The sequence below is a fragment of the Anoplophora glabripennis genome, unplaced genomic scaffold, assembly GCF_000390285.2.
Source record: "Anoplophora glabripennis isolate ALB-LARVAE unplaced genomic scaffold, Agla_2.0 scaffold808, whole genome shotgun sequence".
NCBI classification, from domain to species: Eukaryota; Metazoa; Arthropoda; class Insecta; order Coleoptera; family Cerambycidae; genus Anoplophora; species Anoplophora glabripennis.
In genome coordinates, this window is record NW_019416885.1 from 99,851 (window position 1) to 127,837 (window position 27,987).

Consider the following 27,987-nt stretch of genomic DNA (forward strand, 5'->3'; position numbering starts at 1 on the left):
AAATATTCTTACAACAGAATTTAACTGGAACAAATGCAGCACTTTAACTGTTCTAAATACACAATTTTTCAAAACTGATCTAGTTATGTAATTTATTACTTACCAGGTATATCATAGAAAACTTCACCAGCAAAGTGCTGAATACCAAATGAGGGAGTCATATCAGATTTTGGTTTGAGATATAAAGATTTCTTATTGTGTTGATTATGCAATTTAGATAACAAAGAAAAATCTGTTCCTTTTGGAAACTTTGATTCTTCATCTATCAAAGAAAATATATTTAATGACTTCACTCCCAACAAATCCAAAACATCTTGATTATCCACGAATGATATGTTTGCCCAACTGATCCCCTCGTTAGCATAATAATCCTGCTCTATTTTAAAAATGTGGTTGACAAAAAACTGTTGCAAGTTTTCATTTGCGTAATTAATACACAGTTGCTCAAAACTGTTTATGTCAAACTTTTCAAAGCCAAATATATCCAAAACTCCAATACTTCTATTTTTTGACATTCTACTGTGTGATATAACGGAATTAATTTTTTCTACAATCATAATGAATAGTTGACCATATATTCCTTTTACGAAAGCGTTTCTTGACTCAGATGCTTGGTCTTTTGATAAATGAGATACCACTTGATCACCGTGTGCAAAAATAGTCTTTTTGGTGAGTGCTTCACTTAAATCGAATTTATTTACACCTAACAATTTCGAAATTTTTTCGTTTAGCGCAATGTCCACTATTTCGGATGTTTCTGTATGATTAGCAGCTCCACTTTTAAACTTCATGTTTCCAAGGTGTAAAATTGCTGCAAGTAACGAGAAAATGTCAGATATTTCCTTGTCGGAAAAATTTAGTACCTTAAAGGCAGCCATAATATCTGTAAATTCTTTCTTTTCATCTCTGCCTTGGCAAGTTAAAGTTCGTCCCCCACTGAGATAAGCATAGGAGCCAGCATCAACAAGATCCAATTTTTTTTTCTCGTCTTTGGATAGTCCGGTCAGTAAACTGTAGAAAATGTGATAATTTCTTTCACCATCGCTTTGGGATACTATGCGACTTTTCTCCAACAGATATTGTTCAATTTTTGCTCCCTCAATATTTCCCGTTTTACTGAAATGTACGTCGATATATTTTCCAAAACGAGACGAATTATCATTTTTTATAGTTTTAGCATTTCCAAAAGCTTCTAAGATGGGATTAGCTTCGATTATTTGTTGTTCTATCCAAGAATGTTGTCCACTGGTTGATGCTAGGTACTGAAGAATTAATTTAGTACTTTCCGTTTTTCCTGCCCCACTTTCTCCACTGAAAAAAACAAATATCAGTAAAATGTATACAATTTGAATTTGTTGCATTCAAATAATTTAAACGCATTGTTGGTTATTTTTAATATGAAATGTTCAGTAAAATTATAAAGATAAATAAAAAATATTACCAATGTTTTAACTGCTCATAAATAGTTTCAATTCTTATACAGAGTGGAAAGTTTAACTGGAACAAATTCTGTAACTTAATAAATAAAAGTTTGTATGCAAAATTCCTGAAACAGGTCATTTTTGATTTACAGTGGGGTATATTAATGAGGTTTGTTTATTTTTTAATTATGTGGGGAGTGCAGCAACCCCCAACTTTTTCTTTAAATGGAAGGGTAGGTTGATTATTTTTTTATTTTAAAGTTTTTTCAACTGAAAATTCAATTACGTATTTTTTGTTACTTTTTGTAAACAATGTATCGGAAAAAGTAAAATAAGGATATGTTTACTGAAACTACTTTAATGCAAAAAATTTTTAGAGTGCCCTCCACCTTGCTGACAATACCCTAATCGATAATAAAAACACATTTTGTAACACTTTCGGCGTTACTTGCCTAATTTCATTCCTGATTCTTTGTTGAAACTCGACGATGTCGTTAGTTTATTAGTAACATAAACCTTACTTTTTAGATATTCCCATAAAAAAATCTAATGGGGCAAGATCGGGTCATCTTGCTGGCTACTCAATTGGGTCCCTTATTCCAATCCACCTATTCGGAAATACTTCGTTGAGATAGGTCCGTACATTTTGAGCAAAATGTGGTGATGCCCCATCTTGTTAAAACCATATCCGTTAGTCAAATAAATCCGGATCCAAATTATTCCAAAAACAGCTAAAGCAGGAACTAGTTCATCTTGGAGCATAGTTAGCTATGTTTGTCCGGTTACATTTTCATTGAAAAATACAGGACCTACTATGCGATCCCCGATAAAATTCAAAATTCAAAATTCAAAATTCAAAATTCAAAATTCAAAATTCAAAATTCAAATTCAAAATTCAAAGTTCAAAGTTCAAAATTCAAAATTCAAAGTTCAAAAATGGTTTATTTTTATAGGACATAACACAATGTATAAGAAAAGTTATAATTCCAGCCCAGACGTTTGTTTTTTGAAGCCTTTGAGTATGGCATTTACGCATCCAGTGACGATTTTCGTCAACCCAATAACGGCAGTTGTGCTGATTGACATGCCCATGTAATATGAACATAACTTCATCAGAAAATAGCACCCATTCCAATTTGCCCACCATCGATAGAAACCATAATTCGTTCGCAAAAGTCTAGTCTACGATCAGGATCATTTTCGTTAAGCTTGTGCAGGTTTTACATCTTTTATGGGTGATTTTTGGCTTCTTTCAGAATTTTTAAAACGCTTGTGTGACCCTGAACGCGAGCTATTTGCCTAACTGGAGTAACAGGATTTCCTTCAACTTCCAACATGTTCAACCGTGTTTCTTCCTCGATTTTAACGGCCTTTGTCGAGGAGCATCCCACACGTGGCCCAACTCCCGATATCGAGTTTCGATTTTGCTAATCGTACTTCGATTAATTGGAGACATTTCTGAATGAACTTCAGCAAACAAACGAGCGGCTGCTCTCCCCATATCCGATCATCATTAAAAGTTCGATACGATGCGTCTCGGTTAAATAGGGTATTTTCTTATTTTTAGTTTTTAATTTACACGTTGTAAAGCAAACAAGCAAGTACTAACAAATCAATCACATTAAATTCAAATTGGCCAAATAAAACTATCGAGCAGGTGATAAGGTATGGAATTGTTATTGTGTTATATGAAGTAAGAAAAAAATGTATACCTACATTAAAAATGTTTCAGTAAACATTTCCTTATTTTATTTTTCCGACACATTGCTTATAAAAAGTAATAAAAAATCTGCTATTGAATTGAAAAAGCTTTAAAATAAAAAAATATCAACCTACCCTTCCATTTAAAAAAAGTTGGGGGTTGCTGCAATCCCCACATAATTAAAAAAATAAATAAACCTCTTGTAATATTGAATATTGACATTGAAAACAAAAATTGACGTGTTGCAGGAATTTTGCGACAAACCTTTATTTATGAAGTTACAGAATTTGTTCCAGTTAAACTTTCCGCTTTGCAGACATTAATTTAAGCTTCATTTAAAAAATATGATTTATTATTAATAGTACTTATTGGAAAATTCAAGAGTATAAAATTAAGAAGTGGTCTTATCAGGGCCGATGTGTAGCACTAAATCTTCCACATAATAGGGATGAAAGACTCCGTGGCCATTCGTGCAACCTCCTCAAAGAGAATCTCAAAACATCAATTAGACAGAATTTTTTCTCTAACAGGGATTTGTAAAATTGTGTGAAATAATTTAAGTGTGTTTAATTGTATTTTTAAATATATTAGTCTTGCTTTTGCACAGCTTTTCATGTATATTTGTTTAATCACAGATCTAGTATTGTTAGCTTAGTTGTAACCTCATTCACATGTACCTATACTCGACGGCCAAAATTATAGATAGTGATTCATCGCTAGCTCTTGAACTAGTAAGGGGAAAAAGTGTGCCGGGAACGAAAATCCATTGGCGTGTCTGCGTAAAAGGCAACAAGATATATAAAATATTTAAAAAACATAATAAAACATAACATCTAATATTTTTTACGGTTTGCTATAACCGGCACTTTGATCAATTTTAATTATTACAGCCTTTTAAAACGTCCCAGTTGTGTTTTTTTAATTTATAAATTTATTATAGCCATGGAATTAGACCCCTCGTCTACGCTTATGCTATGACGTTTCTCAGGTCGGGCAAATCAAGTCCGTTTACACCCACTAAAAAAGCATTTCCCTATTCCCTACCAAGTGCAAAAGACAGAGATAAAATATAGATCGACGTTCAGTGTAACTCAGTCTATACACGATTATAGATTCTACCGATGTGCACGGCGAGAGGCACAAAGATAAATAACATTGAACCGTATAGAAATCATTTTATATTTTATACGCATTATGGTAATAGTGTTTTTATATTATGTATTAGTCACTCTTTATAATTTCGGCCGCCGAGTATAGTCCTTTATTTTCATATCGGACGTTTAATTAGTGGCCAAATCGTTTGATTTTGTAATTTTAGATACTCCTGGTATATTAAGCAAGTCTAAAATGCTTCTAAAGAATGTCTTTCTCATATTCAACATGAGTGAACTACAAATAAAGTAATAATTGCTGTAAATTTATTTCACCCTGACGGACCAAGTACCTCTACCCGGTATGTTATACGCTACTACATGTGACGAAATGACAAACGTAGTCGCCAAAAAAAATCGTTACGTCTATCTAATGAATAAAAATTTTTTAATTAATCACGTAAGATTTGCGTTGTTTGTAATTTGTAAATATTTTTGTTGTAAATCTTTTCCCTTTGCTTAGCATAATTTTTTACAACTTTTCTAACACTATTGTTTTAAAATTATCTTTTCTTTTCCTTCATCTTACTCATACAACACTATTCTACTAATGTATAAGATCGTATACCAGGTCTGTTCAGAAAATAACCGAACATAATTTTTTAAACTTTAATTTTATACATTATTGGTATATGCTTTGATGTCATCAACAGTCTGAAAACGGTGCATTTTCAGCACTGATTTTAATTTCGGAAATAATAACGTAACGTCAAAATTAACTAGAATGTGGTATTTGTATTTGACATGCGAGTTGTGTCTTTCCTACTAGATTTTTAATTTTGTTTGACACACACTCGGCGACTAGGTGAGTGGCTGATCCGTTTGCACTTTTACTGCTGATCGATTGTTTGGTTTATGAATCTTTGGAAAGCTATAAACTCTGGGGTGAGGGGAAAATAATATTTTGGTCAATACTTTACACAAGCAATGCAAATCAAGAATATTCAAAATAATTTCAATCGAGGCAAAGGCTTATAACTATCTATAATTTGAAAACGACACATCTGTTTTTAAAAACCGGAACGTCATAGGTTAGAAACTTCAAACCATGCACTGAAACGACGTAGACCAGTACACTTTGCAATATCCATTTAAATAGCGGTCAAAAGGTTTAATCTTCAGTTTCAAAGTTTCTTCTGAAAATGAAAGCGGTATATCTCTCGAAACATCAAGAAATTTAAGCCGACAAGGTGGCAATCAGTTCAGAAACTGTTCCATTTATCTTCATATATTCGATGTTATTTAATCAAAATAAATACTTCAAAAAAATGTTGATTCTATATTATTTCATGGACGTCTTCAATCTGTATTTTAAAATTATTTCACTTTAAAAAATTACTATCAAGAGCTTACCTAATTACAATGCACTGATTCCTCTTTGTAGTTTTCATATTATTGTAACCATTATCACCAATAGCAAATATGTGTGGCGGTAATTCTTCAAATTTCTTGTTTTGGTACTCTTTGATCAACGCATTTGTATAAATAGGCAGTACTTCATAAGGATTTATTGCTATTAACATAGATCCAGTATAAGTCTAAAACATAATATAAATAATATGAAAATATTAATACTGTTAATAGGAATTATTTAATAACATAAGAATGCTTATAAAAATTTATGAATACTCTTTACAGACAAATTTTTGGAGTAGCCTTTAACTAATTTTGCACAGCATCAATTACGTCATCATGATCTGTAATCTTCTAATCCTGCAAATGTTCTTTCAAAGTTCCAAACAATCGAAAGTATGGTTACGTCATGTTCGGAGAAAATGGAGAGATATTACAACACATTTTCAGAGAGAATCTAAAACTTGAAGTATCTACTGTAAAAGTAACAGTATGGGAGCACACATTAGCGTGAGACAGCAATACTATTTTCTAGTTAAGTTCCGGGCATTTTGCTTGTACTAAGATTTCAACTTGTGCAGCAGCATGTAAGTCAAGTCAAATATAGATACAATTGCACGTGTTTCTCCTCAATGGAGATACAGATCTCACTTTTGATACCATAATGAAATATGAGATGAAGAATATTTCTACGCCAATCGTTCCTTACTTTCTGGTTCGTAATAAATAAGGTTCGAAAGCAAATCGTACTATTCTTCACACATTGTAGTGAAAAATACAACAGTTGAACTAACTAGCTTACGTAGGCCAATCAATAGGGCATTAAATCAGTGATTTTGTGACAAAAATACTAGTAGCAAACGGACTGTGCCATCATATAAAAGACAGATATGCTTATATGTTTCCTACTCCAATTTACCATTAATTAATTGTTTATAAACATTTTTATGCAACAAACGCATTTTTTGCTTATAAAACCTAAACTAACGAAGCAATCTGAATGCTATACAGAGACTGTAGAGAATCGAAATATGAATAAAACGAGAGGTCGATCGATCCGATCGGATAATTAGGAACGAAAGGTCATTTTGCTCTAAAAAAATGTTTAGGAAACCACCCCATAGCGCAAATCGTACCATGTGTTCGAGTCTCATCTTTTGGTTGGAAACTCAAGAGGCAGTCCCCAAGCAACTGAAAAAATTATCCTGTTTGGAATTTTTTTTTGGCCCACCTAAAAACTAATTTAATTGATTTTGTTGCATACTCAGGCAGTACACTTGGAAACAATTTTGATAGCTAATTTATTTGACAAGAAATCATAGATGAATTGAATATTAAAAATGATCAGTCATGCTATCATTGCAAAAATTTTTTAACTAACGCATTTTTAGTAAGCACAGAATATTTTTCTACGTTTTTTATGTACATATTATGTTCAACGGCTTTTTATACTTTAATGGCACTAACACTGTTACTTATTTTATATAATACTGTCCTATCCCACCCTGAATAAATTTTCCAATAAAAATTATAAATATTCCACACTTACCTAAAAAATTATGTTAAGTTAACCTTATTTTTCCTAACTTTACAGATAATAATTTGTAAAAACGATTAAATAGAATACATACATATATCTTCTTTTCTCTATATCTTTTATGTAAATTCCTTAATATGGCATACTCCTGAAGATCACCTAAGTTTATCATGTCCTCCACGCCATTAATAGACGATACATGCATAGTTTTGAGTACTTGTTGGTTAGAAATGTACAGTTCAATGCCATCATCATCGACGATTTTTACCCTACTTGATTCAATGCCTACGATTTTCCCTCCAACCGGGATATCAAATTCTCCCCTTTTCACAGGTTCGGCCCAAATGTAGTCGCCCTAAAGAAGTAAATAATATAATTAGTAGAGGAAAATTCACTTTAAACACGTTTTTGTCGAAACATATCTCTTCATATTAAAAAATAATTTTTCTAAAGAAAAAACAGTGATATGATACCTCCGAATATTTACAAACTCATGTTTATATACCAATTTATAGGAATGCTATCTTAATATAGTTAAACTTAGACTAGCCAAAAACCCATCTAACGTAGGCAACAAAATTTCAACAATTCTAGCGCCACTCCATACTCACATTTACTTATTTTTTTTTGACAGGCACACAAAAAAAAGTCCAAACCCAAGAGATCCACATATCATTTCCGAAAGAATTCGATGCGCTGAACGCTCCTGTAGTCAAAGTTTATCCGATGAATTTTGGAGAAAAGTGAAATTTTTTACGAAATCGCCCAAAGACGGGTAAAAACTGAATTTTTCCTAAACTTTGTCCAAATCTTTTTGGTAGTATTTTGGACAATTTTCACCCAAATAATGGATTTTCTGAGAAATATCGAGGTCATGGGTATATTTTACTAATGGCATCGTATTCAACGTCTCAAAATACTACAAAAATTTGGATAACTTTTAAGAAAAATTTGTTTTGACCCATATTTGGGCCAGTATTCAACCAAATAGTAAATTTTCTGAGAAATATCGAGGTAATCATAATGACTCATGTTCAACGCCACAAAATACTACGAAAATTTGGACAAAATTTAGGAAAAAATTAGTTTTGACCCAGTTTTCACCCAAATAGTGGATTTTTTGAGAAATATCGAGGTCATGTACATTTTACTAATCGCATGGTATTCAGCGCCTCAAAAAACTATGGAAATTAAATATTTGGACAAAATTTAGGAAAAAATCAGTTTTGACCCATATTTGGACCAGTTTTCATCCAAGTAGTGGATTTTCTGAGAAATATCGATGCCAAGGGCGCCTCAAAATTACTATGAAAATGAAGTATTTGGACAAAATTTAGGAAAAAAATCATTTCTGACCCACATTTGGGCGTGTTCACCCTGAAATTTCACTTTTCTCCGAAATTCATCGACAAGTCGTCAATTTTGACTACAGTATCGTGTTCAGCACATCGCATTCCTTCAGAAATAATACGTGGGTATCTTAGATTTGGACTTTCTTTTTGTGTGCCTGTATAGTATGAGGTAAAATCTAAACAAATACTGTATCATTATAAATAAAACTTTATACATTTATTTGTTTTCTATATAATGATTCATTTAGGGGTGGCCACCCAGTCTCTGGGATAAATTATGTGGTCTATGGATAAAGATAAGTCACTGAAATTGTCAAAAACAGTGTGTCAAAAACTTTGTTCGGTTTCTCTATTTCTGAACAGCCTAGAATCTGTGCAGAACTATAAATGCAATAGACAAAATTCGAAACGATTAGAAACTATATCTGGATTCTTTTGAAAACAAAGACGCATTAATTTGTGACCTTCGCAGCGAAATTAGTTCAAAATCTAATCATTTTCATCAGAGTTTTCATCTGTTTGCTCTTGGCGTCTTTGCCTTAAGGGACATATACAAATTACGTAAGACCATTTATTTCAATATTTGGCCCCGTAAGAGACCGTAAATTTTACAGAACCTCCTCCCCCCATTCTTATGTAAGATTTTTCTAATCGAAGGAGGGTAACATCGTGTTACACAAAAAAATATTTCGTTTTTCTCATATAGTTACCTATTTACGTTTGTTTACTATATAATTAATAATTAATTACCTATCTATTTAAATGGTAGGTTTTTAAAATGTCGTGCAACTATTTTCTTTAAATATTATATCAAGGCCATCTTCGGAAATAATAACTATGCATGCGCGAAATAATACAGATCTAAGTAATTCGTGCCTGGGAGCCAGAACTACTTGGGGTGGTTCAGAAGGTTCTGAATCAGGTTCGAATAAAACCAAAACAAACATCTGCGTAATTATTTTGAACCGGTCAAAACAAAAGTTGTATGTATATTTCAGACTGCGCATGATAAGAACGGTTCGGAATTGGGTTATATGGAAACCCAAACAAAGCTAATAATGTGCTACATATTTTGACCCTAATCACTTAAGTATTTGATTTAGGCTTGCTGTTGAGCTATGCTATATGTAATACACGTAGACGTTATAATCACGTTCTGAAACCAATTATTGCTTCTATGGACATGTTTCAATTTAAAAATTTCGTTTCTCTAACATATTTAAATAAACATTCTTTTTATTTACTTAAATAAAATCAAGATATTTATCTTGACAAAATCGGATTCATCAATCATCAGATATGCTTCCAAACAATGCTATCTCCTAGTTGTTTTATGTTAAAATTACTAATTCTAACAAAACTATAAGATAGAATAACTTAAGATTCAATATAAATATTGTAGGTAGTGGTTATACATTTTTTAAAACAAATGAAATAAATAATTTCCGTCGATTTTTAATCATTCTAAATCAGTGTTGAATGTTTGTTTGGTTCTTTCTTTCCTTCTTATTTCTTGTAATATTTAAAATATCTAACTGAACTGTACAGATTTATTTCATTTATATAGGTGTAAAAAAAGTTTTAATTGCACAGGTACCTATTTGTACTGGGCGGATGAAATAAAGACCATAGTCGATTTAAAAATGGTAAAAGAGCCAAATGAGAAAATACATATATTTTAAAACTCACATAAATTGTGTATCTGATTAAAGTTGTACGACGCAGCATTACATTAGCTTACATTAGGATATTATCCTTGCATTTCGACAATAAAGTATAGTTATGTTGTGATTCTGATTTAGATATACATAAGTATATTGAACATATTTAATATTTTGTACAAAAGGTGAATATTTTATACAATAATGTTAAACTTGTAAGAATTCTTCTGATATACAAAACTAGACGAAGAGGAAGTTATGTTAGCATCTTCAAACGAGGTAATGATTATTATCAGCACGATACGATTAAGGATTATTTTTTTTTTTTGATATCTCAATATCTCATTATGTGGGACATTTTATTTTTAGTTATAATAAATATTGCAAGCATAAATATTTCATTGGTTGCAAGTTATCCACCTCGCCTGAAAGTTGACAACATTGTGGATTTCATATTATTATATAGACCAACGGGAGTTTCGGAATCTCAAATCCACAATATTGTCAACTTTCAGGCGCAACATGCGAGGTCCGCATTCGTTTTTATAGTATGTCTTATTATTCACGTTTTTACCCCTTTCGCACTCCATTTTCGTGTATTTAGGAGGTCAGCAGCCATGAACTGATCCCAGAATATGAAAGAGAGGACAATTTTAGCCCCAAAAATCCATTATCAGCCTTCTCCCCGGCGACGGAACTGGTTTCTTGAGGGATGTGTCATCTCTTCGCGCCCCATCTTTTTTGGGCTAAAATCCCCCGGTAGGGCCCATAGGAGTGATTTTTGGGCTTTGTGCCCATGGAGATATTTGATCAGTAGGTCGAAACCTATCTTTTCCCAAAGTTACAGAGAAATTCACTGGGGTCCAAAATCCATAAGATTAGTGCGGGGTCCTTTCACCCCTATAAGGGTCACTTGATACATGCATTGACTGAGGACGACCCAGACCACCGTGTCCACTTTTGTGAAGATTTAATATTTAATGCATTGATGTAACGGAGACCCCGACTTCCTCAAGAACATAATTTTTTCTGACGAGGCTACTTTTTATCTTAATGGATCGGTGCATCGACATAACTGCCGGTATTGATCTCAGGAAAACCCGCACTGGGTGCAAGAAGTAGATCATCAGCACCCCCGAAAGGTGAACGTTCGGGCGGGAATAATAGGGCGTCGTATTTTAGGCCCGTATTTTTTTGAGGAAAATTTAACTGCTGCTCGCTATTTGGATTTCCTGCGGTTCGATTTGGTCCCAAGCTTAGCAGAGTTATTCCCGAACAACGAGGATCCTGATATTCCTGAGGAAAGAATTTGGTTTCAGCAGGATGGTGCACCGCCCCATTATGGAGTGCAAGTACGAGAGTACTAGAATAACACGTTTACTGGCCGGTGGATCGGGCGACGCGGAACAATCGAGTGGCCTCCGCGTTCGCCTGATTTAACACCTCTAGACTTTTTTTTGTGGGGCTATTTGAAATCGCGTGTGTACACAAACAGACCAGGTGATTTGGAAGAAAAACCGTATTCGTTTTGAAATAAATCAAATCGACCCGGGAATGCTTGAACGAAGTGTAGACGGCGTTTACACACGCTTAGGACAATGCCAAATGGTACAGGGTGGGCAATTCGAACAATTTCGCTAGACTTACACAAACATTAGTGTAATTTTACTCGTTTGAAATGTAATTTTGTCAACTTTGTCCTTTTCGGAGCCATTAATAGTGTATGTAGACAATTATCACTTATAAGAACTTAAGGTGCATTTTTCTAAAAAAAAATTGTTATGTAAGACATCGAAATGTTCACACCGTTGTTTAGATACTTATCACTGTCATCAATTTCCAACGAAAAAAATATGCGTTGTCATTTAAAAAATTTATATATGTCATCGCTACCGTAAGTGGATTATCGAAAAAAAAATTTTCCACATAACAAGGTGCCCTGGATCTAATAAAAATATCGACGGGTCAAAAAAAATTGTTTAACGAAAATATGAATTTTATGCAGAACTTTTTTACCACGCTGTATATTGTCTTTATATATAGGTCAGATAGGAACGCCAAACAAGCAGCCTGAGAATATCGACGAAGATACCCAATTAGACATCAACCTGCCCACACAGTCTTTAATGCTTAATGCATCATTTCGTAGACCTGGAGAAGAAGGTAATCCCACTCCAAGAAAGGCCATTCGTCCTACTGAAGTATATATACAAAATTAAGAAGATATAATATATGCTGTCATAGACCACTCTTCAATTAGTGTTTGACGTATACCAAGTAATCTTCATTTATCACCGAATTTTGTATGGCGTGTATTGAACATTCAGTTGATCGCCAAAATGTATAAGCGGTACATGCTGGAGACGCTCCTCAGCGATTAGAATCTTGTCGCTGGTTACATCAACAACATGCATAAAATAATAGATTCATTTCGCTTGTCATGTCGTCTGATGAAGCGTATTTTACTAGGGATGATATAATCACAATCAAATGTTGACACTAACGCATTTTCAACAATAATTTACTGCCTGTACATGTTTTAAATGATCGTTTAAATGCAGATCTGTATAGAACTTTATTTGAAAACACCTTTTTTTATTTCATTGATGACGTAGGGTTTAATATTGTTCAAAATATATGGCATCAACACGATGCGTGCGATGGTGCACCACCACATAGAGGGAGACCAGTAACTGCTTGGTTAAATTATCATTGCCCGAATAAATGGGCAATAGCATGGCCACCATTTCCTCAGATGTAAATCCTTTGGACTTTTATTTATGAAGACATATGAAGCAGTTTGTCTAACCATGTTGAAATCACTACCCGTCAGCAGTTACTTGAAAGAATTCAGGATGCAGCTAACCAGATAAGAAATCCAAATCTCATCCGTCGAGTAACGGAATCTTTGGTTCGCCGATGTGAGCCCTTAAGATTTGTTAATTTAGTTAATAAAGGTTAACTACTGTTTAAACTATAAACACAAATAATAATTATTATTGTCATAGCAATCATCATTTTTATTTATCAGGCTACTTTGATTGAAATATGGAATTATATTTTTTTAAATGCTTGTAACTTCTAAACAAAAACGAATCGGACCCATGTTCATATAAAAAAAATGTTTGAAATTAACCCATCTGTCAAAGTTTGTCATAGGGCTTGTAGAACACCCTGTATATTCAAATACTAATATTTATGTAAATGAGATAGAAAGACTTTTACGTGTTTATGCAGGTTATGTACATTACTTCTGGCGCAAATTTAAAGTGATTTTTCAGTATTATCATTACAGATCTAGTCACACAGAGACTCTGTGGTCTTTATACATTGGTGGTCTAATTAATAAGAAAAATAGTTCACACTGAAGTTGAGAAATAAAAATAAAAATAAATATTTGCCGATTACGAACAGCAATTATAAAAAAAAGAAATAAATATTAATTTCTTCAAACATTTTGACTAGTCGTAGTATTAGATAAAGGTACCTAGCTTATAAAATTTATGATTGGACAAAACTGAATAAAACAATTCTGTAATCTGTAACTATTTGTATTGAAATATATGTATGTGTTTTGACCCTTTCATTCATTTAGAAAATGTATATTTTGCGCGTTAGTTGTTAGATGCGCGCGACTTCAAATTTTTTTCTTAAACATTCATTGAGAAAACGCGATAGATTAGTGAGTACGCCGGAAGAAGTGCCGATCGCCAAATTAAACAAAGAACCTTATTTTGTCTTCCCTGTATCCTGCCTTTCCCTATCCTAACAAACCTTAACTGAAATTGTGAGCCTGCCATTTGGACAATTAAGGTAAGCTGTTTTTCTTATCCGAATGCAGTCCATTTCTCTACCAACTGATAACCATATATAATATAAATTATTTTCTTTCATATTACCAGGATGTACATATTAGTATTTTTGTCTGATTATTTATTTATTGCATCCAATAATTATTATCTTTTAAATTTTTATTATAACCAATATTGTTTATTAGTTTGTATGCTTTATTTATATACAGGGTGGACCAGCTTTTTCGTGACAAACTTTAAGGGTATGTTCTACGTCCAAAAATAACCGTAGTTTGCTATACAAACAATAGTCCAAAATTGCTTCGTTACGAAAATACAGGGTGTTGAAGTTTATTCTGAAAAATAGAAAAATACATTGTTTTTAAACCGCTTAAGATAATCAAATGAAATTTGACAGGTGTCAATAGCAATGGAAGACTTAAATTTTGCAATGCAAAAGTTTCTTTTACTGTCACCAGTGGCGCGAGTAGCGGATCGTTAGTGACTATTTTCCAATAAAAAAATGGTACGTCCCTGGTTTTTCTAAAAATTAATGTTATTTTTGAATTCCTCGTTCAATTTGGTAGAAAAAAACTCTCTTGACTTTTTTTTGTACGATGCACCGTTTAATAAATAATAAATTACTTTAAAACTTTTCAAAGTGTTTTCCTTCAAATGGATTATTATTTGTTAGCTGCATACCAGATACACTTGCTGCAACCACCAGATAAACAAATTTACAACGACTAGTTGGCGTCGGTTTTCATGTCAACGTTTGACAAATCTTAAATAGACTTGTCTTCTGTGCAGTAGTATCAAAATGCCGTTTAGATTTTCACCGTGTATTAACAACTTTATTTTCACAATGAATACCAAAAACTAAACTAATTAAAATTATCAACAAAAACAGTCATAAAAATTGTTCAAAATGGGAACCATTATTTTCAATGCACAACTCGCACCTACGTACAATACATCTATTTAAATTAATTAGATGCGGTATTATTGCATTACAACCATTTCTTATACGAGTAATAAGTTCATCTTGTGTGTTCACGGGGGTTGCATAAACTTTCTCTTTTAAAAAACCCCACACAAAGAAGTCTAACACGGTAATATCCGGAGACCGTGGTGGCCATGGAACTGGACCCCCTCTGCCAATCCATCTGTCCGGAAAGTTATTATTTAGCCAATTTCTAACATTTCTGCCAAAATGAGCGGGACAACCGTCGAGCTGAAAAAATGAAGTCTGTCTTAAAATTATCGGTATTTCATCCCACATATTGTGATGTTCCGTTTCTAAAAACTGTAAGAAGTTTTCTGCGTTTAAGCGTCGAGGTAAAAAATAGGGTCCAAACAGATTGTTGTTGTAAATCCCTATCCAAACATTTACGCTGAATTCAACTTGAAAATTTCGTGGTCTAATGGCGTGAGGATTTTCATGTGACCACACATGTTGATTATGGAAATTAACTATACCGCGACGGGTAAAGCAGGATTCGTCAGTCCACAGTATGTTGTTCAAAAAATCCCTGTTTTCTTGAACTGAGCGAAGGACCCACCGACAAAAAGTCAGTCTTTTCTCTTCATCTCCTGGATGTAAGCCTTGAACAGGTTGTAGGTGAAATGGACGCCTGTGATCCCTTCTGAGAGTACGAAGTACATTGGATTTAGATGTGCGGATAATACGAGAAACTATACGGGAACTTGTTGTTGGATCTCTGTCAAACTCATTTAATATCAGTCGAGAAATTCTTCTTTGCTGTTGGTTTGGATTGGCATTATTTCGATCTCCATGTAAATTTCCTAAACCATTCTCCATTAATTGCTGGTGAATTCTTGTGAACACATTACGACTAGGATGTGGTCTCTGCGGATATCTCCTTCTGTATTCTCTGGCAGCCGCCCTTGAGTTTCCATTAGCAAATCCATACACAAAATGGATATCCGCTATTTCTTGGTTTGAAAATCTAAACGGCATTTTGACACTACTGCACTACTACTATTTAAGATTTGTCAAACGTTGACATGAAAACCGACGCCAACTAGTCGTTGTAAANGTATAAATAAATGTAAATCTATTGCTCGCTCTTACTGCTTTTGGCCGCTCATAGATAAACACATTGAAGAAATATGTAAAAATTGTGAAATTTGTTCACAATTTCAAATTACACCTGCAAAAACTATATTGCAACCCTGGCCTCAAACAAATAAACCATGGTCACGAATACATGTAGATTTTTTGGGTCCATTATATAATAATAAATATTTTGTTGTTACTGATTCTTATACTAAATGGATTGAAGTTTTCAAAATGAATAATACCGATACAATATCAGTAATAAAATGTTTAAGATCGTTATTTTCACGTTTTGGACTTCCAGATGTTCTAGTATCAGACAATGGCCCGCCTTTTTTTTCGACAGAGTTTTCTAACTATATGAAGTCAAACGGAATTAAACATTTATTTTCTCCACCATATCACGCTCAAAGTAATGGTTTAGCAGAAAATAGTGTCAAGAAGGTAAAAAATGCTATAAAAAAGCGTTTCGGGAGAAAACAAATATTGATGAAGCATTATATCGTTATTTATTTGATTATAGAATATCTCAACATTCTACTACTAGCGTAAGTCCTGCTATGCTTATGTTTGGACGAAATTTAAAAACTAGACTTGATTTAATTAGACCTTCTCAGTATAATATAAACCAAGAACAACATCAGAAACAAATAGATAATTTTAATGGCAAACAAAAAGATATTACATTAGGAGATTCGGTTTTTGTTAAAGAATTTTCAAATACTTCTGAAAATATTTGGATGCCTGGAAAAATTGTCAATCAAGTGGGTAATGTTGTGTTTGATGTTGAGTTAGGGGGAGAGAGAATAGTAAGAAGGCACTCTAATCAACTGAAAAAGCGAGATTCGGTAGCTTATCCTTTGTCTACTGAAGTTGGTGAGAATGATAATGAAAAACGTGAAAGTACTGAAAGCAATTTGTTAACAAATACTTCTAACGAAACTATATTAACTAGTCAAGACAACAATTGTAATGAATCATCTATTATACAAAACAAAAATGACACACCCTGTATACAGGCAGATGATACTAATACACTTGATAAAGTTGAACGTCAAAATGCTGCAGATTTTGCGGAATGTAGTCACAGGTATTTTTTAAGGAATAGAAATAAGTAACACTATTTTTTAGGATAAATTCATTGTTTATTTTTCAATGTAAATTTTTATTGTATATAATTGATATATATGTAGATACATGTATGTATAATAGTTTTAAGTTAACAAGGCATTATTATACTATTTTGTTACTTACAAAACTTAAGGGGGGAGGAAATGTGGTAAATAAATATTTATCTTTCGTTCCCTGAGTAATTTAATGTAGGTCTTTTTATATTGTCGCACTATGTATTCCTATGTATGTTTTTATTAGAATACCTTTTTTGTTCCCTGTAAATATATGTGTGTCCGTCTTAAAATAAAGGCACTTAAAAATAAAACCTCGTTTGAATATACTCGGCAAGAACACCACAAAATCTTAAATAGTAGTAGTGCAGTAGTGTCAAAATGCCGTTTAGATTTTCAAACCAAGAAATAGCGGATATCCATTTTGTGTATGGATTTGCTAATGGAAGGGCGGCTGCCAGAGAATACAGAAGGAGATATCCGCAGAGACCACATCCTCGTCGTAATGTGTTCACAAGAATGCACCAGCAATTAATGTAGAATGGTTTAGGAAATTTACATGGAGATCGAAATAATGCCAATCCAAACCAACAGCAAAGAAGAATTTCTCGACTGATATTAAATGAGTTTGACAGAGATCCAACAACAAGTTCCCGTATAGTTTCTCGTATTATCCGCACATCTAAATCCAATGTACTTCGTACTCTCAGAAGGGATCACAGGCGTCCATTTCACCTACAACCTGTTCAAGGCTTACATCCAGGAGATGAAGAGAAAAGACTGACTTTTTGTCGGTGGGTCCTTCGCTCAGTTCAAGAAAACAGGGATTTTTTGAACAACATACTGTGGACTGACGAATCCTGCTTTACCCGTCGCGGTATAGTTAATTTCCATAATCAACATGTGTGGTCACATGAAAATCCTCACGCCATTAGACCACGAAATTTTCAAGTTGAATTCAGCGTAAATGTTTGGATAGGGATTTACAACAACAATCTGTTTGGACCCTATTTTTTACCTCGACGCTTAAACGCAGAAAACTTCTTACAGTTTTTAGAAACGGAACATCACAATATGTGGGATGAAATACCGATAATTTTAAGACAGACTTCATTTTTTCAGCTCGACGGTTGTCCCGCTCATTTTGGCAGAAATGTTAGAAATTGGCTAAATAATAACTTTCCGGACAGATGGATTGGCAGAGGGGGTCCAGTTCCATGGCCACCACGGTCTCCGGATATTACCGTGTTAGACTTCTTTGTGTGGGGTTTTTTAAAAGAGAAAGTTTATGCAACCCCCGTGAACACACAAGATGAACTTATTACTCGTATAAGAAATGGTTGTAATGCAATAATACCGCATCTAATTAATTTAAATAGATGTATTGTACGTAGGTGCGAGTTGTGCATTGAAAATAATGGTTCCCATTTTGAACAATTTTTATGACTGTTTTTGTTGATAATTTTAATTAGTTTAGTTTTTGGTATTCATTGTGAAAATAAAGTTGTTAATACACGGTGAAAATCTAAACGGCATTTTGATACTACTGCACAGAAGACAAGTCTATTTAAGATTTGTCAAACGTTGACATGAAAACCGACGCCAACTAGTCGTTGTAAATTTGTTTATCTGGTGGTTGCAGCAAGTGTATCTGGTATGCAGCTAACAAATAATAATCCATTTGAAGGAAAACACTTTGAAAAGTTTTAAAGTAATTTATTATTTATTAAACGGTGCATCGTACAAAAAAAAGTCAAGAGTTTTTTTCTACCAAATTGAACGAGGAATTCAAAAATAACATTAATTTTTAGAAAAACCAGGGACGTACCATTTTTTTATTGGAAAATAGTCACTAACGATCCGCTACTCGCGCCACTGGTGACAGTAAAAGAAACTTTTGCATTGCAAAATTTAAGTCTTCCATTGCTATTGACACCTGTCAAATTTCATTTAATTATCTTAAGCGGTTTAAAAAAAATGTATTTTTCTATTTTTCAGAATAAACTTCAACACCCTGTATTTTCGTAACGAAGCAATTTTGGACTATTGTTTGTATAGCAAACTACGGTTATTTTTGGACGTAGAACATACCCTTAAAGTTTGTCACGAAAAAGCTGGTCCACCTGAATTAAACATGTAAAAAATCGGTCTTCCATCCAAGGGCGTAACCAGAAGAGGACAGGTATCGACAATTGCCTCAAAAAACAAATGTTGCGAAAACCTATAGTAGGATCATATTCGATGCAAAGTAATAAATCATTGCCTGTCAAGAGAACCAATGCAATACGCTTTTAAAGGTTTTAGAAATTGAATAATTTCTTTATACATTATGAAAGGGCAAAGGGATCAGTTCACGTCTGGTCTTGTTCCTACAAAAATTCCTTTATTCTCATAAACAATTTATTTTAAATCTAATTTATTATAAATCCAATTTGTTTTTTAAATTCCACATATGTACTACATTTTACCTCTGTACGCGCCACTGCTGTTTACTTGTTTTTTGGAGGCACTCTCTGTTTTACGACCAAGCTCGCCAGGTTAGAATATGACGCATAACCGACCACTTCGTACCAGAACATAGTGCGTATGCAGCGGTATTTCAGATTTTACATTCAATTTCATTTTAAATTTGAAATGGTTCATCTTACGCCTCCTAAAAATGATGACACGATTTTCCTTTGATACAAGACCGACCACTTTTTGCTCTACTTTGCATCGAATACGATCCTACCATAACATACTTTTTACAAATCATATAGTCGTAGATTGTTCAATCCACACTGGTCGAGCAATATCTGGCAACCTTCTGGCACGCTCTAGAAAGAAGTGTGTCGTGTGACTGCGTGGCCTTCAGCATGAAGAAAGATCAAGGAGCGCAGGCGCGTATATATTTACCTCGCCATTGGCGTGGCAGTCACTTAAAAGTACCGGGTTTAAACATTAATTTGGTTTGATAACTTTTTTTTAGTGTTGTGTTGTATTTCACTGTTATATAGCGTATCTTCAACGAGGATATCGGAGAGATCTTTAGTAAGCATACTTTTTAATACAAAATAAGATATTTAGATGTTGTTATTGAAATTTTTACCTAATTGAGTAACAGATAATTTTGACGATGAAAAAACCTAGTAGGTTGGCGTTTTTAATTTAATACATACAAATATTCTTTTGCTTTAACTTGTTAGAAAATTAAATACAAACTTATATAAAAGTATAACAACTTCTTTCACTATCACTATTCAAACAGTATTCCAAGATCCTACACTTTTAAATTGTTCTGTTAAATATTTCAGTGCCACCTACACTGATTGTGAGAGTGGGAGATATAAGAATTTTTCATACAAATGTAATTTTTTTTATGATTTAATAAATGTGATATTTTTTGCTATATTTATATTATTTATTACATAACCTTGTATGAAATATTGGACATAATGGGCAACAGTAGTCACCAAACGAGTCGTTTACCTATCAAATTCCACAGCATATAGCTCTATTACTATCACTGTCATCACTAGAACTGCTGTCATCTCCAAGGAGTATTATCAGTGGATCAACCAATGCATCAACTGTCGTGCCGACACACATGCGTTGTTCCTCTTTATGAACATGCATAATGCATATACTCCATGTTTCTGCTGTAACCAGATTAATCTCTTCGTGCAAGAGTAATTTTACATCCTGCAATTTAAATGTCGTATTCTTTCGTGCTACTCCATTTTTTATCTGGGCCCAGACTGACTCAATGGGATTTAGTTCAAAGTGGTAGGGTGGCAAGCTAAGTATTGTAATCCTATGAGCTACAGCCATTTCATCCGCTACATACTTACTGTATTGGCCTTTTTCTCTCTCCGTGGTTTTCAGTAATTTGGGTTGGTTTCGCGCTATAAGCCCTTCATACACGTTTTTTTATCATCTGATATTCCTGCCTTGTTAGATGAGGGCGCTTACCATTACGAGAACACGCTGTAAAGCTTGAATTACTCTCCATTTTAAGAATACAAACCCACCATCTGTAATAAATTAATTACAATCACAATTAAGTTAACGGAAAGATATCGTCGTACTTCTCCCGCGCGTGCCCACAGAATTATTCGGATCCGAATGAACGCAACCCAATTGACGTTAAACACCAAACACCAATGAAAGTATAGAATTTGCTGCAGCAGAAGAATATCCATTGCGCGCCAAACGAAACCCAATTGACGTCACGCACCAAACACCAATGAAAATCTAAAATTTGCTGCAGCAGAAGAATTCCTAAAACTGTGCAGTATCGACTGCTATGGGAGAATGCGGCACACACAATTTGATACGAAGAATTTACAAATGGCTCGTACTTCTCTTTGTGTTGACTGCTAAAAATGGTGAGCTGGATTAAAGATGAAATCACTATTATTTTGAGATACGACTGTAAGGAAAGAAGGAGGTAGTCACTACCACGTACGGGGGGGGATCGAATCAAATATAAACGAGCCTGTTGCAAGAACACATATTTTTCAAAAATCAGTTCTTATTTTTCTACATAATATAATATAATCTTATCTACACACTTCCTCCAATGTTATCATAAAAAAATTCTGGGATGGGTATCAAGCCAATTGCACACGAACTGTTGATCTTACCTCTTATAAACGCCATGGCAGAGAGCGTTTCTCAGATAGAGGAGGCCGTGGTATGTGCAATTACACGGCCCCACGGTTGATCGGCAAGAAAAACTCAGCGCTAGATATTAACGGTACCATAAACAAGTCCATTAGAGCGACTTTCAGCGAGACCCTCATGGGATTCCGCGTTTCTAGCACTTGGCTTCTAAACTGTGGCGAAGTTCAACCCCTAAATGTAACTGCAGCAAGAGACCGACTGCACCAGCCGCTGAACATCAGGAAGCACAAACACGTCGATTTGATAAGAATAGCATTATTAGAGTATTGGTATGGAGAAGGAGGTTTTACTAATCCAAACACCCCGGCACCAGTCGCAAATTATTACCGCGTTGACAAATATGAAGTTACCAACATATCATATCAATTAACGGCTTGTAATACAGCAGACATAGAATGTATAGAAGCATGTAAGTAAATGGAAAAGAAAGAGAATAAGAGCAGGATCATTGTCACAGCAAAAGTATCAATATCTATGCTGTGGCATTGTCTTAGTACGAATCGGCACGAAACAGTCCGATATTGATCGATCGTCCGTTCTTGTCATGTCTCTTTTTATGTCAATGCAACGTTTGTATTTATATCCAAGTTCTCTAATTGTAAGTTCAATCACAGCCACACAAAAAAAGAAAAGTAGTATGTACTTCTCATGCGGCACATGTTATCTGTAGTATTTTTGCCTCCTGATCACGAATCCTGTGTCAGAGTTGAGCTATCTCATCACAAGAATTTCCTAACCTCAAAAAACAGGTAAAAATAGCAAAATTTCATGAAAAAGTGCTAAGAAAAATACAAAAATTTTTTTCTCTATATTCATATGCTCATTTATATAGTTAAGACCCCGCCAAACGTGAATCCGCGGTCAGCATTAATGATTCTTTTTCTAACCTCAAAAAACGGGTCAATTAAAGTCAGATATCACGAATTTTCAAACAATAACAGATTCGCGCCAATTTGATATACGGGGGTTTTCTGGACCGCTGATCACGGATCCGATATCAATTTTGCAAAATTCAATATGGCGGATCCAAGATGGCCGACCAAATTTTCAAAAAATAACAGAATCGCAGCAAATTTGGTATACGGGGGTTTTCGGTGTCTCCGATTACGTATTCGAGGTCAGAATTGCGAAACTCATTTTATAATATTTTACTTTATAACCTGAGTACCCAATAATGTGTCAATCTACTTTTTTTCGGCTATATCATGTTCTTTTTTCTATTCACGGATTGAATTTTGTAAATCTGATCTCGAATTCGTGATCAGTGACCTCGAAAAGCCCCGTATACTAAATTTGGCGCAAATGTATTATATTTTGAAAATTTGGTCGGCCGCCATCTTGTATTTTGCAAAATTGACCTCGAATTCGTGATCAGTGACCTCGAAAACCCCCTTATACCAAATTTGATGCGAATCTGTTATTTTTTGAAAATACTTGTTCATAAAAAAAGTCCAAATTTGTATAAACAATTGTTCCCAGAATGACAACTTTTTATTTCTTAGTTTTGAAGACTTTTGAGGAATTGAATAATGAATAAAATAAGTCTAGTAGTCCGGGCGAATTAGGTTTTTTTTTTCAAAAATCGGGCCTACCTCGAATTTTATGGGTTTAAAATTAAGTAAAAAATACACAGAATAAAAGCCTAAATTTGTGTATTTGTAGAGGTCGAGCGTCATATTGTTTATAACAAAAGAAAATAAAATAATTGCTTTTTTTCAGTTTTTCGCTTATATCAGAAAATAAGCCTATAATCGACGTGAGATAATATACTTATTGATTTTGTTCCTAAGAAAATTTGCTACAAGAGTAGGATTTTGCGAAAGTTCGCAAATTTTTTTATATTGCAAAATTAGCGATGAAAAGAAAAATGTACTAAATTTTCAGAATTAAATAAAAAGAACAAATTTGACTGAAATTGGATGAAACTACAGGAAAAGATAACTGTTGGGGTGCTCAATTTAAAAAAAAATAATCTCGGTAGCTGCTTTCTAAATGCCACAATCCATCCGTTAAGTAAGAATTTTGTGAAAATGAGTGCAGCAAGGGCAATATCGTCGCCGCGGGGATCACGTTGCCTTAAACGAACGTTTACTTGATCATTTCTGGGTCGAATCGTTTAAAAAAAAATCAGCTTATAAAAGAAGTCTTCTACTTTACAACGAGCCCAAGGTTATTACAAAATATTAAATAGAACAGCCAGAAAAATGTTTTTAAGAAAAAAAAATTATCTCGGCTCCTATTGGTCGGATCGAGATGCTTTTTTTTGAATTCATGTTTTTTAAAACACTCTGTCATGCAATTTGTTTGAAATCTGTATATTAAAAAATCGACCAGAAAAGGACCCTAGTTACCGTTTTTTTTTGTTTTTTTTGTTAATAACTTTTTTATTTTGCAACCTAAAAATCTGAAATTTACACAAACGCGAGATAATGTAATTACCTTTAGATCCTTTCTTGCCGAATTTCGATATCTTGACTTGAGCAGAAGATATACGCGCTCACGTTTATATTTTGCAATACGCCGCCATTTTTTTTGGGGAGGGGTCCGGATTGCAGGTATTTGTTGAGCACCCCAACAGTTATCTTTTCCTGTAGTTTCATCCAATTTCAGTCCAAATTTGTTATTTTTATTTAATTTTGATAATTTAGCACATTTTTCTATTCACCGCTAATTTTGCAATATAAAAAAAATGTTGCAAACTTTCGCAATAGCCTACCCTTGTAACAAATTTTCTCAGGAACAAAATCAATAAGTGTACCTCATGTCGATTAGAGGCTTATTTTCGGAAATATAAGCGTAAAACTGAAAAAAATCAATTATTTTATTTTCTTTTTTGTACCTAGCCTTATTTGAAACAATAATGAAAATCTGCAAACACATCTTCTTTGCCACTTTTTACCCTCTATCCGGTTTCTTATACAACGTTTCGCCTTTCCGGGGCTGTCATCAGGTTAATTTTTTTAAGTATAGTTGCAGTTTTGGTAGCAATTCATGAGCAAGTTTAAATTTTAACATTTCGTTCTGTATTTGACCTTCCATCTTCAGGTGTCCAAACTTTCAAATCTCTTTTTTTGGATCAGTTAAATGTTTAGAAGGCTTTTTATAAGAGGTTAAGCGAAACTACATTAAAATATTAAGTTTCAAAAATATGAGATAGTTATTTTTTCTTTGACACCAATTATTAGTAGATACATCAAGAGAAATGGTTTCAAAAAAAATAACTATCTCATATTTTTTAAAGTTAGTATTTTAACGTGTTTGGTTATCTCACATTTTTTTTTAATTTAGCATTTAAACCTAAGTGTGGGGATTCTCCTCACATTGACTTCTTGGTGGGGTTAGAAAGTTCGAAGGACCGTGTTTTTTGCAATTCTTTATTTACAACCAACATAAAATGGTTACATAAAACACATACGTCTAAAAAAATTGACAGCTCGTTTCTTCTTTTTAAAAATTAGTTTTTTTGTCACTTGTCAATAAACTTGGAGGGCTTGATGAGAACAGCGGAGTTAGTAACTGGCGACGCGCTATACTGCAACAGTAAGTTTAACCCTTACAAAAAGGTCTTCTAAATATTCTACTGAGTATTTCTGAGTATAATATGTATTTCAAAAATAAATTGAGATATTATTGACTTCTTGGTACCATATTTTTAGCCTCCTAATTGCGTAACTTTGTTCTAATTTAACCAAATTTGTAAGTAGGTATCTCTTATAGAGGTGGGAAAAGATTGGATCTTTCGATTTTGAAAGTTTGAATCCGGTTTAAACCCATTAGAAAAGACCCGATTTAAACCCAAACCCTATTTTTAACTGTTTTGTATAAAAAGGGTCAGATATCAGTTATGCAATCAAAGAATTTCCAAACTATAGACGTTGAGCCAGAGAGCATGTGCGGTTTCCTTCCGCGGGAGTAAATGTAGCCTACCAATTTAGATTCGTCATGAAGGTAGCATGAATGTTTGGGATGATACTTTGTAAAATTCGGTAGCTTAGCGGCGTTACGATCTCACAAAGATGGCCGCCGGGCGAAAATCGTAGTTTACCATTCTAAAGTCTGGTTTTACTTGTAAGGAGTAATAGTATCATACAAATGTCAATCCATCATAAAGCCAGGATCAATGTTTGGGATGATAATTTGTAAAATTCGGGAGATTAGTGACGTTATGACGTCACAAACAGGTCGCCGGCCAAATTCCGTTTAGGTGTATTGGCAAAAATTATAATAATAAAATATATTGTTATAATAATTTAATAACGACTTCATATTCACGACGATAAATAAATACGATCTACGAAAAAAAAGTTAAATAAAAATTTTTGATTTTTGAGTTACAGGCCTACAAACTTGTCAAAAATAAAATTAATTTAATTAATAACTTCAAAACCCTTTTACCGATCGTGTTAAAATTTGGCACATTTATTTGGACTATTATGGCGTATTATTTCTTAAAGATTTAGTCAAATCGATATACTGGGTGGTAGTTTTCTCCGGTTACCTCTCCCTTTTAACGGTCAAAACTTTTACAGTGGTCGTATTTTTTTTAAACGGGCGGCAACATTGGAAAGGTCGTTTTATTTTAAAAAAGTGTATCTTGAGAAAATTGCCTACAGAAAACCATTCTCGAGAAAAATGGCATTATTTGCATCCGGCGGCCATATTTGTGACGTCGTAACGTAACTAAACTACCGACTTTTACACAGTATCATCCCCAACATTGATCCTGGCTTTATACTAAATCAAAATTTTTATGATACTTTTACTCCTAACAAATGGAACCAGACCAGACCAGAAAGAAAAACTACGATTTTTGTCCGGCAGCCATCTTCGTGAGGTCGTAACGCCACTAAGCTACCGAATTTTACAAAGTATCATCACAAATATTCATATTGCCTTCATGACGAATCTAAATTAGTAGGTTACAGTTACTCCCCAGAAAGGAAACCAAACTGTCCATTTTTGACTACCTGGCTCAACGTCTGCTATGTCTTTGCCTTGACGCATTTATTAATATTAGGTACAGAATTAAACCGAGATACTCATGGTGAGCCTCTTGAATGACTCAACCTGTATACATCGAGGAGTAACGCAGGGCAGCAAAGTTTTAGTGTCACAATGTCGTATGTTATGTGTTAACAGAAATACAAAAATATATATTTTGCAACGCGATAGGACGTAATAAGGAGCATATTTATATACACTAAGTGACTAAAAATAAGCAAAAGTGATTGTTAAGACAATATGAAATTAAAATCGTGTTAGTTATATTCATATTCAAGAATGAATTACTATTTTGTCGTCACTTTTTTCATTAAATATCCAGTGGTTTCCTTCTTATCGGTAAGAAGCTACTGATTTGTAGATTGAAAAAGAAATTTACCTGAGCCAGACTAATTTTTAAGCTGTAAATTTATGTTGAAGCTACCAAGGCTAGAACATAAATAACAATTTTATGTGGGACACTCTGTACGTAAAATTTAATCTTTATTCTTAATAAAGAAAAATTAGTACATATTATTGGTTTTTTATTTGTTATATTTTCGTACCACTTAAGCTTTACAAAATCTTATTACTTAGGTACTTTTAAAAAATTACCCATATTTATATATCAAATATAATATTAGACTATTATGCTTTATTTTAGCACGCATTTTATAATAAACCAACTCTGTGTTTTCACTTTCATTTTCAAGGGTAGCGACACCTGTGAGAGAGTATACAAACTAATTATATTTAGAATTGTTAGAAATATATTGTATCTAGATAGGAATCTCGACAATTCTGGTTTTACATACATAATAAAAATGGAGTCGTGTGTAAAATGTTGTCATTTTACTTGAGGACACAAATTATAGAATTATTAATAAATATTAATCTGAAAATTAAATACAAATGATCCTAGGTGTCCGTTCTAGTGAGTGAAGTAGTTTGGTTATTGTGCCTGACCTAGTTCCGTCGTANTTTTGTTAAGGACCTCAGACATCATATGGAAAGCTTACGTCCAGCCACAGTTAAACGCCATGGCGAGAAGACGCCGTTCGTCTTTAAAGACTTGGCAACAGCGACACATATTTTTGTGCGTGCGGACGGCGTTAAGACTCAACTACAGAACCCATACGATGGTTCGTTTACAGTGATTAAACGCGACGA

At 33.7% G+C, this 27,987-nt stretch overlaps 1 protein-coding gene across 1 annotated transcript in view; it reads right to left on the reverse strand.

Annotated features, from left to right (window-relative positions):
- LOC108913007 (myosin-VIIa) overlaps nt 1-27,987 on the reverse strand; it is a 47,413-nt gene that overhangs the window by 13,810 nt on the left and 5,616 nt on the right. The window contains exons 2-4 of the mRNA XM_018718460.1: nt 7,259-7,519; nt 5,628-5,812; nt 104-1,311 (exon numbers count right to left, since the gene is read on the reverse strand). Coding sequence (XP_018573976.1) covers nt 104-1,311; nt 5,628-5,812; nt 7,259-7,519 — 1,654 coding nt within the window. The remainder of the gene's footprint in view (nt 1-103; nt 1,312-5,627; nt 5,813-7,258; nt 7,520-27,987) is intronic.